This window comes from Vitis riparia, chromosome 4 (assembly GCF_004353265.1).
Source record: "Vitis riparia cultivar Riparia Gloire de Montpellier isolate 1030 chromosome 4, EGFV_Vit.rip_1.0, whole genome shotgun sequence".
NCBI lineage: Eukaryota > Viridiplantae > Streptophyta > Magnoliopsida > Vitales > Vitaceae > Vitis > Vitis riparia.
The window spans coordinates 15,753,783-15,769,135 of record NC_048434.1 but is presented as its reverse complement, the minus strand read 5'-3'; the positions used below and the strand labels follow the sequence as shown (position 1 = coordinate 15,769,135).

At 33.5% G+C, this 15,353-nt stretch overlaps 1 protein-coding gene and 1 long non-coding RNA gene across 2 annotated transcripts; both read left to right on the top strand.

Annotated features, from left to right (window-relative positions):
* The first annotated feature begins 1,407 nt into the window (after window positions 1–1,407).
* LOC117912278 lies at window positions 1,408–2,280 on the top strand. Its single transcript, XR_004651000.1, has 3 exons — window positions 1,408–1,466; window positions 2,088–2,111; window positions 2,235–2,280. It is a non-coding gene; the product is annotated as an uncharacterized LOC117912278 (long non-coding RNA).
* A 16-nt stretch (window positions 2,281–2,296) lies between these two features.
* On the top strand, window positions 2,297–3,961 carry LOC117913271 (putative serine/threonine-protein kinase). The gene is made up of 5 exons (XM_034828224.1): window positions 2,297–2,690; window positions 2,900–3,015; window positions 3,227–3,487; window positions 3,564–3,764; window positions 3,878–3,961. Exons 1-5 carry the CDS (start codon window positions 2,297–2,299, stop codon window positions 3,947–3,949), a joined length of 1,044 nt encoding a protein of 347 aa, XP_034684115.1. The 3' UTR covers window positions 3,950–3,961.
* Window positions 3,962–15,353: the final 11,392 nt, after the last annotated feature.

Sequence of the window (15,353 nt, the reverse complement as noted above, 5' to 3'; positions counted from 1 at the left end):
GATTACCAGACTTCCATGAATTTTGATTACTTAGCAAAATCCTAATCACCTAGATAACTGAAGACAACTACTATTTCTCATAATTAAATACTAGTAAATGCATGTGAAGAGGAGACCGACTGGTCTTTAGCATTGGAGAAACCAAAGAAGAAAGATAATTCCTAAGATCTTATTATTATCTTAAATGATAAGGGTTGTGGTTAGTATTCTGTGAAGAACAATATAAGAATAAAGTTATATGAAATGAACGGAACTTCCAAGGTTTTGAAGGCAATAAAGGCCAAGCAATCAAGCAGGCATATCCGCATTTCTGTTGATTCTTTCGAGGTAAAACCCTCTTATAATTATGCATTCGCAGTCTACTCTTCAAAAAATTTCCGCTGTCTACACAGACATATATACTAGCATATAGACACTGCAGTTTCTTTCCATCAGTGCAAGCGGACATGAATGCAAATCGCCATCGGAACAAGTTGGCGCTCTCCTTCATTCTTACTTTCTTTGTCCTTGTTGTTTGGTGCCAAGCACCTGAACCAGGTCTCTCTCTCTCTCTCTCTCTCTCTCTCTCTCCGAATGTAAATTTACTTCATTTCTTGGGTGGCGTAAGTTATAATTGTTTTTATAACCGAAATGAAGGCCGATTAAACAGCGGGCAGGGCTAGTTCCCGAGTCCGTTCTTCCTTGAAGGATCATCAGATAACATTCTATTATACTGATGGATTGAGCTAGACATATTTTCAAGGATATTTATAGAGAAAAGTTAAAAAAAAAATCACTTTTAATTAAAAATCTAGGAAGTAATTTTTGAAAGTGTTTGGTTGGTGCTTCGACCACAAAAGCCAAAATGTATATTAAGCTGACTACCACTTAAACAAGTTCTAACTACTCTTAAATTAATGCAGCATGCGGCTTGAATTTGTCCCCAAACCTTAGCCAGCTAAATAATGAATGCATTGATGTCCAAGAAAATATAAGTGAGTGGAGAACCTTGCCTAAAACTCTCTGCTGCCAAGATGCCATCACAATATTGTCCAGAGCCTTAGCCCAAAATCTAAAGCAAACAAATGGCAACATCTTCATAGAACAAGATCAATGGGGAAACTGCAGTGGCTCCTTTGGCCGGCCTGGGCAATCCTGTGGCTTTGATAATCTCTTACAAGGAAGAAGCCAGTGCTCCCTGGTGGATTTTTCCAAATTTAAAAACGAGGAGAAGTACAAACATGCCTTAGATAGTTGTTCTCACTTCGATTTTACCACTCCGATCGACAGTGCTTGCAAGAATTGCAGTGAAGCAATACTAGATGCAAGGAAACAGTTGCTGAATGGCTATGCTACGAACGATACAGAAAAAGGGATATGTGGTTTAGCAGTCTTAATTTCTGTTGCAGCTGGGAGAAACGACAGTCAGTCCTTGGATATTGGTGGCATGTTTCGTTGTTTTCCAGTATTAAATATGTTGGCTACAGGTACTTCTGCATTGTCCCCTCTATGTTTAAGAGCTCATGTAGCTTAAATTTTCCGTTGGAAAAGGTCTGCTAGATGGGCTTTAAGGTTATTTGAAATTTAAAACCATGATCCTCATGGTATGGTGCCTGTTTCCCAAGGCAATTCTTACGCCAATCAGTCTTATATAAGATTAGGCACAACCCATTTGACAAATTTTGTTAATTATATATATGCAATGTTCTCAAACTAGTATATATATTTTGCCCCAGCTAATTATCGTAGGTTTTGCAACAATATAATTTGGCAACTATTTTCAGAACTTTCTTACCCCCTTTTTATCTATACATATGGTCCTCGAATGTCAGTTAGGGTTATGTAATTGAAACATTGGTTTTAGGATTCACGACCGAACGGGTGCAATAACTTTGTAACCCTAATTGCTCGAAGCAGGCATGTAGCCAAACTTCATATAATTGATCCATGGCTTTCATAATTCAAATTACTACAGCATGAGTTGGGAAAACTTCTTATATTTAGGCATGACATCTATTTTTATGTTTACATATTGTCAAATTTCTAATCTATGTCCCTTGACGTGTACAAATTTTGACTTGATTGGTGTGTTGCCTTTGATCCAACAGAGTCAGACTACATCAAAATCAAATGTAAGTGCAACTACTTTCTACATATAACTGCTTGTGTGCTGAAACTTTTCCATCATATAAGAGCATATTGCTCCAATTGAATCATTTTTTATCACCCTGAATACTCACAGCAATCATTGTCAGATTCCATAGCAAAAGCACTATTAGCGATCCTTGTAGCTTCGGCCAGCTTAATTCTGATAATCATGCTGATTAAGTTCGTAGCCAAGGATAAACAGTCTGCTAAGGCAAAAGAAATCACCGAAATCACCGAAATCACCGAAACCACGTGGTCTGGCCTCTATAGATTCTCCAAGTCTGAGATTGAGAAGGCCATAAGTTCTGCCAATGAAAGGAGCAGCCTCGGACAGGGAAGTGCAGGTCAAGTTTTCAAAGGAGTTCTACCCAGTGGACAAGCTGTTGCCATCAAACACATCTACAAGACCAATTCACATGATTCGTTTACTCGGGAAGTTGAAGGACTGTCTAGGATTCGACATCCAAACCTAGTTTGTCTCTTTGGTTGCTGCGTTGAAGATGGGGACATGTACCTAGTATATGAGTTTTGTTCAGCTGGGAATCTAGCTTATAATCTACAAAGTAAGTTAACGATATTTCATCGGTTTCCTCAACTGTTTGATTATCATTTTAGATTAGTTTTGTTCTTTTGAGAGGAATATGCTTCAAAAACAAGAATAGTATTTCCAAAATGCTAATTGAATCTATGCCTAGTACTTCTTCCCTCCTTTCTAATGCCTGTCCACCTTCAATTCTAACAGTTCTATGCTTGTGTCTATGTCTATTTTTAGGAAAAGATGAGGTTCTAACTTGGGAAAGAAGAGTTAAGATCCTAAGAGACTGCGCTCTGGCACTGAGATATCTCCATAACTATATAGATGGTTGCATTGTTCATCGAGATATCAAGGTGACAAACGCGATGATTGTTACTCTTATTTCTTCTAAATTGGCCTTTGTAGTTTTCTCGTGTCCTTCAAAACAATTAAATGTAATTCAACTCGGATTTTGTTGAATTTGACTTGCCATTTGAAGTGATATTTGTGCTTGGCTTATGAGAGGAGGGGTGAAGGGAGTTTACTTATTTTCTTGCTTACTGATGACGCATGTTTGCTTTGTAGCTTACTAATATCCTTCTGACCGATAACCTGGAACCAAAGCTCTCGGATTTTGGTTTGGCTAAGATGCTAGGGATGGAAGAAAGTAAAGTGTTCACTGATGTCCGGGGGACCATAGGCTATATGGACCCCGAGTACATGACCAACGCTAAGCTGACAGCTGCCAGTGACATCTACAGTTTTGGAATTGTTACTCTGCAACTTCTTTCAGGACAAAAGGTCATCGATTTGGATCTTGATGCCAGAGACCAACTAACGAGAAAGGTAGTACTTCTTCGTATGTTTAAGGGCGCATCTGCACGAGAGTGACAGAGACTAATTATTTTGGAGTTTTTCGCAGGCAAAGGATGTGAATATGGGGAAGCGTCCACTGAAGGATTTTGAGGACCCGAGACTGAAGGGAGAAGTAGTCACTGAGGATTTCCAGTCAATATTACAAGTTGCAGTACTTTGTGCTGCTAAATCAAATAAAGGGCGTCCGAGCATCGATCAAGTATTTCAAGAGATGGATAGGGCTTGGAAAAACACAGTTGCTTACATGGTTGGCATACACACTTGGATTATTATTATATGCATGAGTACAGATGATGATCATAATTTGTTTGAAATATTAAGGATTTTATTTTTATTTTAATGTTTTTTCTTTGAGTGCAGAGGACAAAGGAAACGATCACACAGGCCACAACATCATACTCCAAATCCATGGAGGAATTTGTTTCAGTCTAACACATGATACAGCGGGTTTTGAGTTGGATTGAGAAGGATCTTGAGGCCTTGTCTTGTTTTTATTAGTTACTGAGGAATAAATTAAGATGTGGAGTGCCATCAGTGCTTTTCATTGTTCTTGTACATCTAGATAAGTCTCGTAGTTTTTTATGTCCATTTCTCCATTCTTCAGACCTTTCTGCTCAAGTTTTCCTTGTGTAATTTACACCTTGTAGCACCTGGAGTTTCCAGACATAAACAATAGGCTAAGGAACAGCCACAGTGCCAGATGATTAAAGAGAAGTATAGGAAGAGCACAACTGGCATAAACAATGACAGATATAGACAAGGAACAAAGGCAAAACACCCAGGAATAACGAGAACCCGAGGCAGCTAATTAGTGGTGCCATGCGATTGAGTGATGGATACTTATAGGAAGTCATCTTCATAGGCCATGGATGGATGGATGTCTAAGGGACACAACGATACCCCCATACACTCCGAGACTGTTAATCATGTTTTCAGTTCCTGTTTGTGAAGTTTTTTATCTCAATTTTCTCATTCATGAGATCCAAAAAAATTTTCTACCTTGTAGCACCATTTTAAAGTATAATTCAATTACCCATTATCAGTTGCTGCTCTTTTTTTCAAGTTATCAATTGATCTTTATCTTCAAACTATTTTCAAATTCCTCAAGATTTATTCAATGACCATGTCTATTGTTCATAAAGAGTGTTTACTTTTATAATTTATTTTCCTTGTAGCTGCCTTGATTTAGAACTCCTCCAGAGGGCATAGAACTGAGTTTAGAGGAAGAATCACCAGCTTACCTGCATAATTGATTTACTTGGTCCAAATGAAAAATTAGAGTTAAATTTACCAAATGTGTATGTAGTGATGATTATCAAGTATCTATTGGCATGGACTCCGGTTGCCTGCAAGTCAAATAAGAATTTTATTTCCTTATCATGCAGTGATATGTGGTAGATATGTCTATGCCTTAGAGCCTGTTTGGCTGTGTGATTTAAAAACAGTTTTTTGTTCTTAAAGACAAAATTATTTTAAAATTTTTTTAGCACTGTTTAGTTATTGTTTTCTGAAAATAATTTATAAAAACAAAGTGAAATAAAAAATAATTTTTTAGAGAACAAGTAAAAGTTATTTTCATTAGTTTTTAAAAACAAATGGAAAACATAGGCCGTTTGACCGTGTTTTTTTAAACTTGTTTTTACCATTGACTTCTATGGTATAGTTTATCAGCAATATTACTTGGAGAACCTTAGTTCATCATCTCATATGACCACGAAATATCAATCAAGATTAGAAATAATGCATGTTATTAGTAACTAATAAACATAGGCAAAGTGCCATAACTCCATTTATTTAGCAAAACTCAAACCAGTTTGGACACCATATATACAACAGTGCTAACACAAAGGATGCGAATTTTAGGTTGGTACCCCTTGGTTTAAGTGTTTTGTATCATCCACCCCTCTCATAGGGCCTAAGAAAGGTATTCATCTCTTTCCATGAACATGGGATGGTGTTCGTTGAAGTAATCAACCTGGTGCGGACTCTTGCAAGTAGCCACCTTCAATTCAATGCCGCTTGGTTCATGATCAGCAGTAGGGACATACTGCAGTCCTTTGGTAGTCTCTTCATGCTGCTCCATAGTTGTTTCATTGCTTTTCTTCATGTACTGGTATATAATGTAGAGGAGAATTTGAGCTACCCTAGTACAAATCCCACCACATTAGGTATCTGGAAATTCAACGATATCAAGATTGATTTTGAGCACAAGGAAATGAAACAAATAGCCCATATTCCATGATCAATGAAAATGTTACAGCAATGAAGAAATCCCTCACGAAAATTCCATAGAAGAACCACATAGTGGAGCAAATAGTGAGGAAGGACATTGAAGGGAATGTACTCTTACACTTCTTGTTTCTATCACACGCTTCTGCAACATAAAAAAAAAAAAAAAAAAAAAAAAAATCACCACTTCATTGATTAAACTCAGAAAAGTTGTATAATGAAAGGGCATGGAAGTACTATAATTCAAGAATTACGAACAATGATGATGCTAAGAGGAGCAGCAAATGTGGCAAGGTAAACTCCAGCAGATATCCATCCTACAACTATGAAACGCATCCGCCCCTTTGAAAAAAGAACATGTGAGCAGCATCACCAAGCCTAATGATGCTACATTGAGTAGAAACATCCATTTCAATGTAGAAACCTGCCGATGACCAAAACCAAAAATAAAATAAAATAAAATAAAATTATCACATCATATGACAGGATATCGTGATATGTAGAGCCTAGGATATATAAAATGGTGAAACCTTTGTGCTAAATCTCTATAAACATGAATCCTATATATCAAATTTGAAGCTGTAATAAGGCATTTCAATAACATTATTTCTTGAAGCTGGATACAAGATTTCATCGAGTTCTATATATCAATTTGAGTCCCTTTCACATTATTTCTTGTCCTAAGGCATTTCAATAACAAGGCTTCTGAAGGCCAGCTAGCAGAAATATCAAACAGAAACTATAAGCCAGAGAGAGAGAGAGCTGTCTCCTTCCCGGCCCTTCAGAATATATTATGAACAATATTAGGTAGGTGACTAGGATAATACATCCAGTGATGTTAATGCTGACTATTAAAAACTTTCCAGACTGTAGCAAAGCATAATACAATAATAGAGAAGCACACAAGAGGCCTACGCTATATAGTAATGCTTGAAACCCTTCTGATATTTTCCTATTGTAAATTTTGTGACAGGCGCCAGGTACACCATGAATGATACCATATTTCCTGCAGGCAACAAGAAATGAACCAACCATAGGGTGGTTCAGATTTGAGAAAATAAAGAACTAAAAGTGAATTTACCAAAAGGAGATAAAGAAATGAAATCCCATTGATAGGGTTGTTTCAGACTTCTCATTGAGATTGAATGCCTGGTGCAATTTCTATCTTTGAATACCATGCCTGTTTGGGTCAGGGCTCCATTCATGAAAACAGATTTTGCTCATGAGTTGATTTGTAAAACAGAATGCAATGATCAATAATTCCATTTGAAGAGTTGCTAAAAGACTGAAGTGAAAGAACAGTAATTTAGGCATAAATATGATATCTATATGTACCTAAGAGGCCAAATATGAAAGCCAACTGTTTAGCTTACACGACTTCCATCCTTCTTTTAGTAAAGAAGCCTGTAATTTGCAGGAAAACTGACGATCTTCTGTTCTGCAATGAAGCTAATTAAGGACTGCACACTGCCAAGTCATTTATATAAGCACAGAATTGGAGCTAGGCTTGGTAGTTTGGCTTTGATTTTTTCTTGCCGTTAGCTTTTTGCTTTAAACATGGCTAATATGATAATATGATCCTGGAGAAAAGCCCTATTGTATGGATGAATGCTACCATGAGCTGGTAAAGCCTTGCAAGACCTGCAAAACCTGCTTGAACCTAGCAAGGTTAAACAGGTTTTGGTTTAGCTTGCTGACCCACCCGCAATCTTTGTGAAACTCCTAAGCTTAAGCAAGTTTTGGATCTAGATTTCTTGATACAATCGATCCTTGTGGAATATTACTATAAACCCATCTTTCTCTTTTACTCATTGCCAACCCTCTATGCTATTGATGGCATATGTTGGGTAAGGTTGTTGAGTGCCTCAACCATGTTATGGTTAATTGGCTTAACCTTGTTTCATTTCTTGCCATATGTAACTGAAAAACACAGTGCTTCCATCCCTTACTCGGTGAATTTGACAGCCATTTGCATGAGCTAGCATTAAGTACGGATCATGAATAGAAAAATATTATGACCAAACTTAATTTGAGAAAAAATAAAGGAAAAACGGAGGAAGAAAATATAAGTGGTCATGATTCAATGGTGATTCATTTTATTGCTGTTTGTCTTGTTTAATTGGTACAAAGATTAATAAAGAGAAAAATCATCTGAGAAAAATTGGATTTCTTTGCTGGTTTAAAAAAATTGTTTTCTAGTACATGAAGGTTTTAACAAATACATCATCCTCCCATATAGCAGAATAAATAATCCTGGTTGTTTTTGGCTTCTGATTAATCATTGACTTCTATGGTATGATTTATCTGCATTGTTACTTGGAGAACCTTATTTCAACATCTCATAAGACCACGAAATATTAATCAAGATTAGAAATAATGCATACTAAGTAACTAATAAACATAGGCAAAGGAAGACAAACTCCATTTATTTACCAAAACTCAAACTGGCTTGGACACCATATATACAACAGTACTAACACAAAGGATGCCAACTTGAGGTTGGTACCCTTGGTTTAAGTCTTTCATATCATCCACCTCCATTCCTAGAGCCTAAGAAAGGTATTCATCTCTTTCCATGAACATGGGATGGTGTTCAGTGAAGTAATCAACCTGGCGCGGACTCGTGATAGTAACAGCCTTCAACTCCTGGCCGCTTGGTTCATGATTGGCAGTTGGGACGTACAATGGCCTTTCTGTAGTCTCTTCAAGCTGCTCCAGAGTTGTTTCATCGCTCTTCATCATGTACTTGTATATAATGTAAAGGAACATTTGAGCTATCCCGAATACAAATCCCACCACATTAGGTATCTGGAAATTCAATGATGATATCAAGATTGAATTTTAGCACACTCAAATGAAATGAGTAGTCCATGTTCCATGATTAATGAAATGTTACTTACAGCAATGAAGAAATCCCTCACAAAAATTCCATAGAAGAACCACATGGTTGCGCAGATAGTGAGGAAGAAGGACAGGTTAAAGGGCATGTACTCTACACTCCTTGTCTCTATCACACGTTTCTGCAGCATAAAAAAAACCAAAAATCACCGCTTCATTGATTAAGTCAAGCAAAATTGTACAATGAATATGCATGGACTGTAATTCAAGAATTACGAACAATGATGCTAAGAGGAGCAACAAATGTGCCAATGTTAACTCCGGCAGATATCCATCCTACAACTTGGATACGTGTCTTCCCCTTTGAAAATAATGTGGTGAGGAGCAGCACCAAGCCCAGTGATGCTACGTTGAGTATGAGTATCATTTTCAATGTCGCAACCTGCAGATCCCGAAGAAAAAAAAGAAAAAGAAAATCGCATTATAAGACAGGACATTGCAATACATAGAAGCTAGGATAAACAAAATAGCGAAACCTTAGTGCTAAATCTCTATAAACATGAATCCTAGAGGCTCCATGTAGTTGGATACAAGAATTTTTAAAAGCCACCTAAAAGAAATTGAAAACAGAAGCTATATATATATAAGCCAGAGAAAGATAGAGAGCTGTCACCTTCCCCGCCCTGGGAGAATATATTATGAACAATACTAGGTAGGTGGCTTGGATGGTAGATCCAATGGTGTTGATGCTGAGTATCAGAAACTTTCCAGATTGGAGCAAAGCATAGTACAAAAATAGAGAAGCACACAAGAGGCCCACGCTATATGGTAATGCTTGATACCCTTCTGATGTTTTCCTCTTGTAAATTTTGAAAAAGGTCGGCCTGCGAGAGAGAGATATAGATAGCGGTTTTATGTTAACAAAAAAGCCCAACAAGTGAAGAAGAAAAAATAAAGTTGGTCTGCAATTAAGTTAAGAAACTTACACAGGCGACAGGTACACCATGAATGATACCAAATTACCTGCAGGCAACAAGAAATGAACCAACCATTGGGTGCTTCAGATTTGATAAAATAAAGAACTAAAAATGTTTTTTTTTTTCCAAAAGGAGATAAAAGAATGAAATCCCATTGATAGGGTTGTCTGAGACTTCTCCTGGAGATTGAATGCGTGAAAACAGATTTTGGTCATGAGTTGATATGTAAAATAGATTGCAATTATAAAAAATTCCATGTCAAGAGTTGGAAAATGACTGAAGTGAGAGAACAATTAGGAACAAAAAATGATATCCATGTACCTAAGAGGCCAAATATGAAAGCCAATTGTTTAACTGTCACGACTGCCATCCTTCTTTTGGTAGAGAAGCTTCTAATTTGCAGGAAACAAAAACCCGACTTCTGCACCGCAATGAAGGTGATATCGGACTATAGATGCACACTACCAAGTCATTGATATAAGCACAGAATTGGAGATAGGCTTGGATGGTAGTTTGGCTTCGATTTTTTCCTGCCCTTAGCTTTTTGCTTTGATCATGGCTTATATGATTCGGGAGAAAGGCCCCATTGTATGGATGAATGTTACCATGAGCTGGTAATGAAAGCCCTGCAAGACATGCAAAACCTGCTTGAACCTAGCAAGGTTAAACAGGTTTTGGTCGGCCTTTCCGACCCGATGATCTTTGTGAACCTGCTAGGGTTAAGCAGGTTTTTGATCTAGATTTCTTGATTCAATTGATCCTTGCGGAATACTCCCATAAACCCATCTCTCTCTTATACTCATTGCCAACCCTATATGCTATTGATAGAATAAGGTTGGTAAGGTTGTTGAATGCCTCAACCATGCTACGGTTAATTGGCTTTACCTTCTTTCATTTCTTGCCATTTGTAACTGAAAAGCATAGTGCTTCCAACCCTTTACTCGGCGAATTTGACAGATATTTTATCCTGAGCATTAAATTCTGATCATGAATACAACAATTTTACGACCAAACTTAGCTTTGAGAGAAAAAAAAAAAAAAAGAAGGAAAAAAAAACGTTACGTAAGAAAATGTAATTGGTCCTAATTCAAAGGTGATTCATCTTATTGCTGTTTGTCTTGTTTAATTGGTAGAAAGATTAATAAAGAGAAAATTCATCAGGGAGAAATTGGAAAGCACAAGGGAATGAACTTGTTAAATCACAGAAATATTGGAAATATAAATTATGGATGAGCTATCCCTCCTTTTTATTATTATTATTATTATTATTATTATTATTCACTACAACAAAAATAATTTATGGTGTCACTATTTATGGTGTCACTATTTATGGTGTCACTTTTAAAATAATGACACCATATGACTTAAAATTCATAAAGGTGACACATCATATAAAAAATTTTAATTAGGATAGATGATATTAATTTTAAGTTTAGTGTCAATTTTAAAAAAGTGACACCATATAAAATAAAAATTTTAAAATATTATAACTAAATGGGCCCACTTTGAGAATAATGATAGTATATAAAAAAAACTCATTGTTTCCACATTCCCACAATCCAAAAAAATTTCATTCCATAACCCATAACCATAACTTTCTTCTACCTCTCTTCTCACACCCGTAGTTTACACACAACTGCTCTTCTCTACTTCGTGGACTCTTAGATTTATCATTTTTTTTCTTTTTTTTTTATTAATGCCAAAATCTTTATTAACACAATTGATTTACATTCATTGATTTGGTATATTTGTAATGTAGATTGTGTAAATAGTGTTTTTTTATTGAGTTGCAGGAAAGTAAAAATTAGGTTTAACATTCCACCATATCTTTTGTTTCATTATTTTTACCTTCTTTTCTTATTGTTTTTATATGCGTTCACCAAAATTTAGAGTAATTTGAGATTGATGATGAAATTTCCCTTTTAAGGTTAAAAAATTTCTATAAAATCCTTTTATTACATAAATTTTCCTTCTATAAAACTTTTTTTTTTTTTGAAAAAGATATTTTATAATTTTCTTTTGATTTTCTATGAAATTTCCTTTAATTTGTTTATTTTCTAAGAATATTATAATATGTTGTGATGAAGATATTGATTGGTAATATTTGGAAAATAATTTTTGAAAAAATTATTCTCAATATTGTCATCTCCCTTAAAAGGATTCTAAAAATTTGTTTTATTTTTGTCTTCTTTTCTTATTGTTTTTATATGCATTGACCAAATTTTGGAGTAATTTGAGATTGATGATGAAATTTTCCTTTCAAGGTTAGGAAATTTCTATAAAATCCTTTTATTATAAAAAATTTTCCAATCCCTTCTATAAAACTCTTCATTTTCTTCATTTTTCTTTTTTCTGAAAAAGATATTTGATAATTTATTGATCCAAAGAATATCAAAAGTAAAATTTAAAATATTGAATATCTTTTCCTTTGATGTTTTTAATCTTTTATTATTTTTATTTGAACATATTTTTCATATCTAGATTTTTTATTAATTATTTTAATTAGAAAAAAATAAATATTAATTGGAGTTATGACTGAAAAATTAATAATTTTTATGAAAGGTTCTTTAATTCTTTCTCATACTAATTTTTCTCTTAACATTTTTTAATAATGAATTAGGTTTTTTGTCTTATATACACAATCTTCAAGCTTGTTATAATATCATGTCCTCTCATTTTAGTAGTTGAAAACATTTTTATATTTTGTTACTAAAATTTTATTTTATATAATTGAGATGAAATTTAATGGACATTGTTATTTCACAAAATGAACATTAAAAAAAATATTGAAATTAAAAAAATCCTTCCAAGAAATAAAAAAAATATATAAAAAGAATTAAATGTTAAAAATGATTTTTAAAAGCACAATGAATTATAAAAAAATAAATTTAAAAAGTGCAGATTTTAAGTGGAAGATTACTATTTTCTAAAATTTTAGATTTATTTTTTTATTTTCTAGTTTTTCTTTATTTTTTATTTTCTTGAATTGTTTTTATTTGAGTTCAAATGTGACTGCTTTGTTATGAGATTCATTAAAGAGATAATTGTTGATTCTACAATTATTGTATTAAAGGTTTTACTCATTTAATGAATTGTACTTAGTTTCATACTTCCAATTATTATGATATTAATGTTATTCTCATTTGATTTCAGTTTTATGATAAATAAATAAATAAATAAAAACATATTCTCAAGTAGAATTTGATGAAATTAGAGGAGAATTAACTTCTTTTGTGTTATAACTAATCATGAATCATATTGATAAATCATGATCATGCATGGTGAGTCCCTTAGTTGTTATATGAATTTTCCATTAGTATTGTATAACATTACTTATTCTTTACAAACTATTTTTATATCAAAATGGGAAAAAGAAAAAAGAAAACATTAGTACTTAGATTTGTTTATTTTTTATAACATCAATTAATTTTTATTTTCAATAAAACTCTAAATCTCATTAAACTATGAAATGCAGGTATACACTCTTGGGAAGACATTATGAAGAATAAAAAGAAAGGAGAAAGAAACAACAACATTTTGGGTTTTTAGATGTGACTCTTATGCCATACATTATAGGACATCAATGTTACTTTATTTGGTATTGAGAATTTTGGGTTTTTGGATGCAACTCTTGTGTCATTTTATGATTAGCCGGTTTTATGCATATGAAATGCAGGTATACATGAATGTTGGAATGCTTAACATTTCTAAATCATATTTTAATATGTATTCACTTTTCTTTTTTAGTTTCAGTGGGTTTGATGTACTATCATTTTGTAAACATTTGATATACAAATATCATTGGATGATGTAATGTATTACAGGTTAATCCATAAGCATTACGAAAATATAAGTTAAATGTGATATGATTATTATATTTATGGACAAAATATACACAAGTTGATCTTATTTGTTAATAAGCATTACAAAAATCAACAGGCTAATTAATAAAAAACAACCATATCTTCCATAACCATTTACAATGATGTGACACCATAGCTCAAAGGTGATGCATTTAACATGACACCATAACTAAAAGGTGATGCATTTATTATGACACCTTATATATCTCATGCAACTCTATATCAAATTAAGTATAACTAAAAATATATGGTGTCGCTTCTGAATGTGTCACCATTTATCTGCTTTGGTGTCGCTTCCAAATACGTCACCAATTGGTACCCTCTATGGTGTCAGTGGATAAGGTGACGCTATGTTGTAGCGACACCCTATGTTTATAGTGACTCATTATAAATGTCACCATATCTTTTTTTTCTTATAGTGATTTTATTTTTTTAAAATTTCAACTAATTTGATCATGTTGTAAGTCTTGCAATGACTTCACACATAGGCCCAAATATTAGAATGTTACATATTCAATTAGCCTGCAAACTAATCTCCCAGGTTAATGGAAGAATTTTCACGACAACAAGCTACACTTGACATGAATTAGCGTTAATAAAACTTTTTATGGAATCTTTCAAAAATTCTCAACTAATATTATTGATTAATTAGAATAGTTTATTATTAGACCATGGTATTTAGTTTACCAAATACACTATTATTTTTTTACTCTTTCATATATGTATGGGGCAACCCAATCTTTGTTTTTCAAGTTTATAATCCCTTACCTTATCTATTTTTTAATTAGAGTATCTAAATCTAAATAATAACTAGGAAATTCATCCCTGGTAGTGATATACCAATATATGCATCTGTATGTGTGCACGTATATTTTTGTTTTTTGTTTGTTTTGTTTTGCTTTGCTTTTTAAGGCTAGGTGATGAAGGGTAGCTCATTAAAAAAAAGCCAATGTCATGATATTGGACAAAGAAAACTAACAATTGATCAATGAATAAAATAGCTCAACTACTCTTGATGAAAATAATTACTTGAATGAATTAGTGAAAAACCAATGATTCATTGAAATATCATGGTTCGGTTGGCAAGGATACGATAATAACACAGATATTTTGCTGGTTTGATTTTATTTATTTATTTTTTTTATAGCAAATTTTCCAATATTTCAACAAAATTATTAAAATATCATGATATTTTGAATATTTTGGGAGGGAGTCAAGACGGTCAACACGTGAAAATTTTGAAAGGGGACGAGGGAAGTGTGGGCATGATCTCACCACAAGGGCAACTTTGGTGTTTGTTATTTAAATGTATACAATATAAATAAAAGAAACATTTCTCTCTCCTTTAAGTAAATTAATTTTAATAATTTTTTTATATCCTATTTAGAAAATGGTTAAAAATATAAAAATCATTATAATAATTTTTTATTGAGTTTTATATATATATTATTGATATTTTTATAAGTTTTGATTAATTTGATCCGCGGTTACACCTAACCTTATGATCATCTTTCTCCACATGGTACACATGGACAAGAAGCATGTCAACTAAATTTGATATTAGTCAGCTTTCATTTGATTCCTACATGTGGATTCTCGTGTACATGAATTTTGATTATTAAATTAAAATTAACTATCCATAAATTTATTAATTAAGTGTATGGACGAGGGTATTTTACAATTTTCTGAAGTTTATAAACCCTAATCGGTGCATTATTTTGCCTTCGACGGGCATCATATATGACAATATAACTTTGATATTCATGGAGTCCCACCAACTAAATCATGCTATAAATCATGAAAAAGTTTTCATCAAAGTGCATCATACTAAATATTTGGAGGCTTGAAGTTGTTTCAAGACTTTGTTTCCTCGCTTGCTCAGATTGGCATCTTATAAGAGAATGAACCAACATAATTAGCAATCAAATG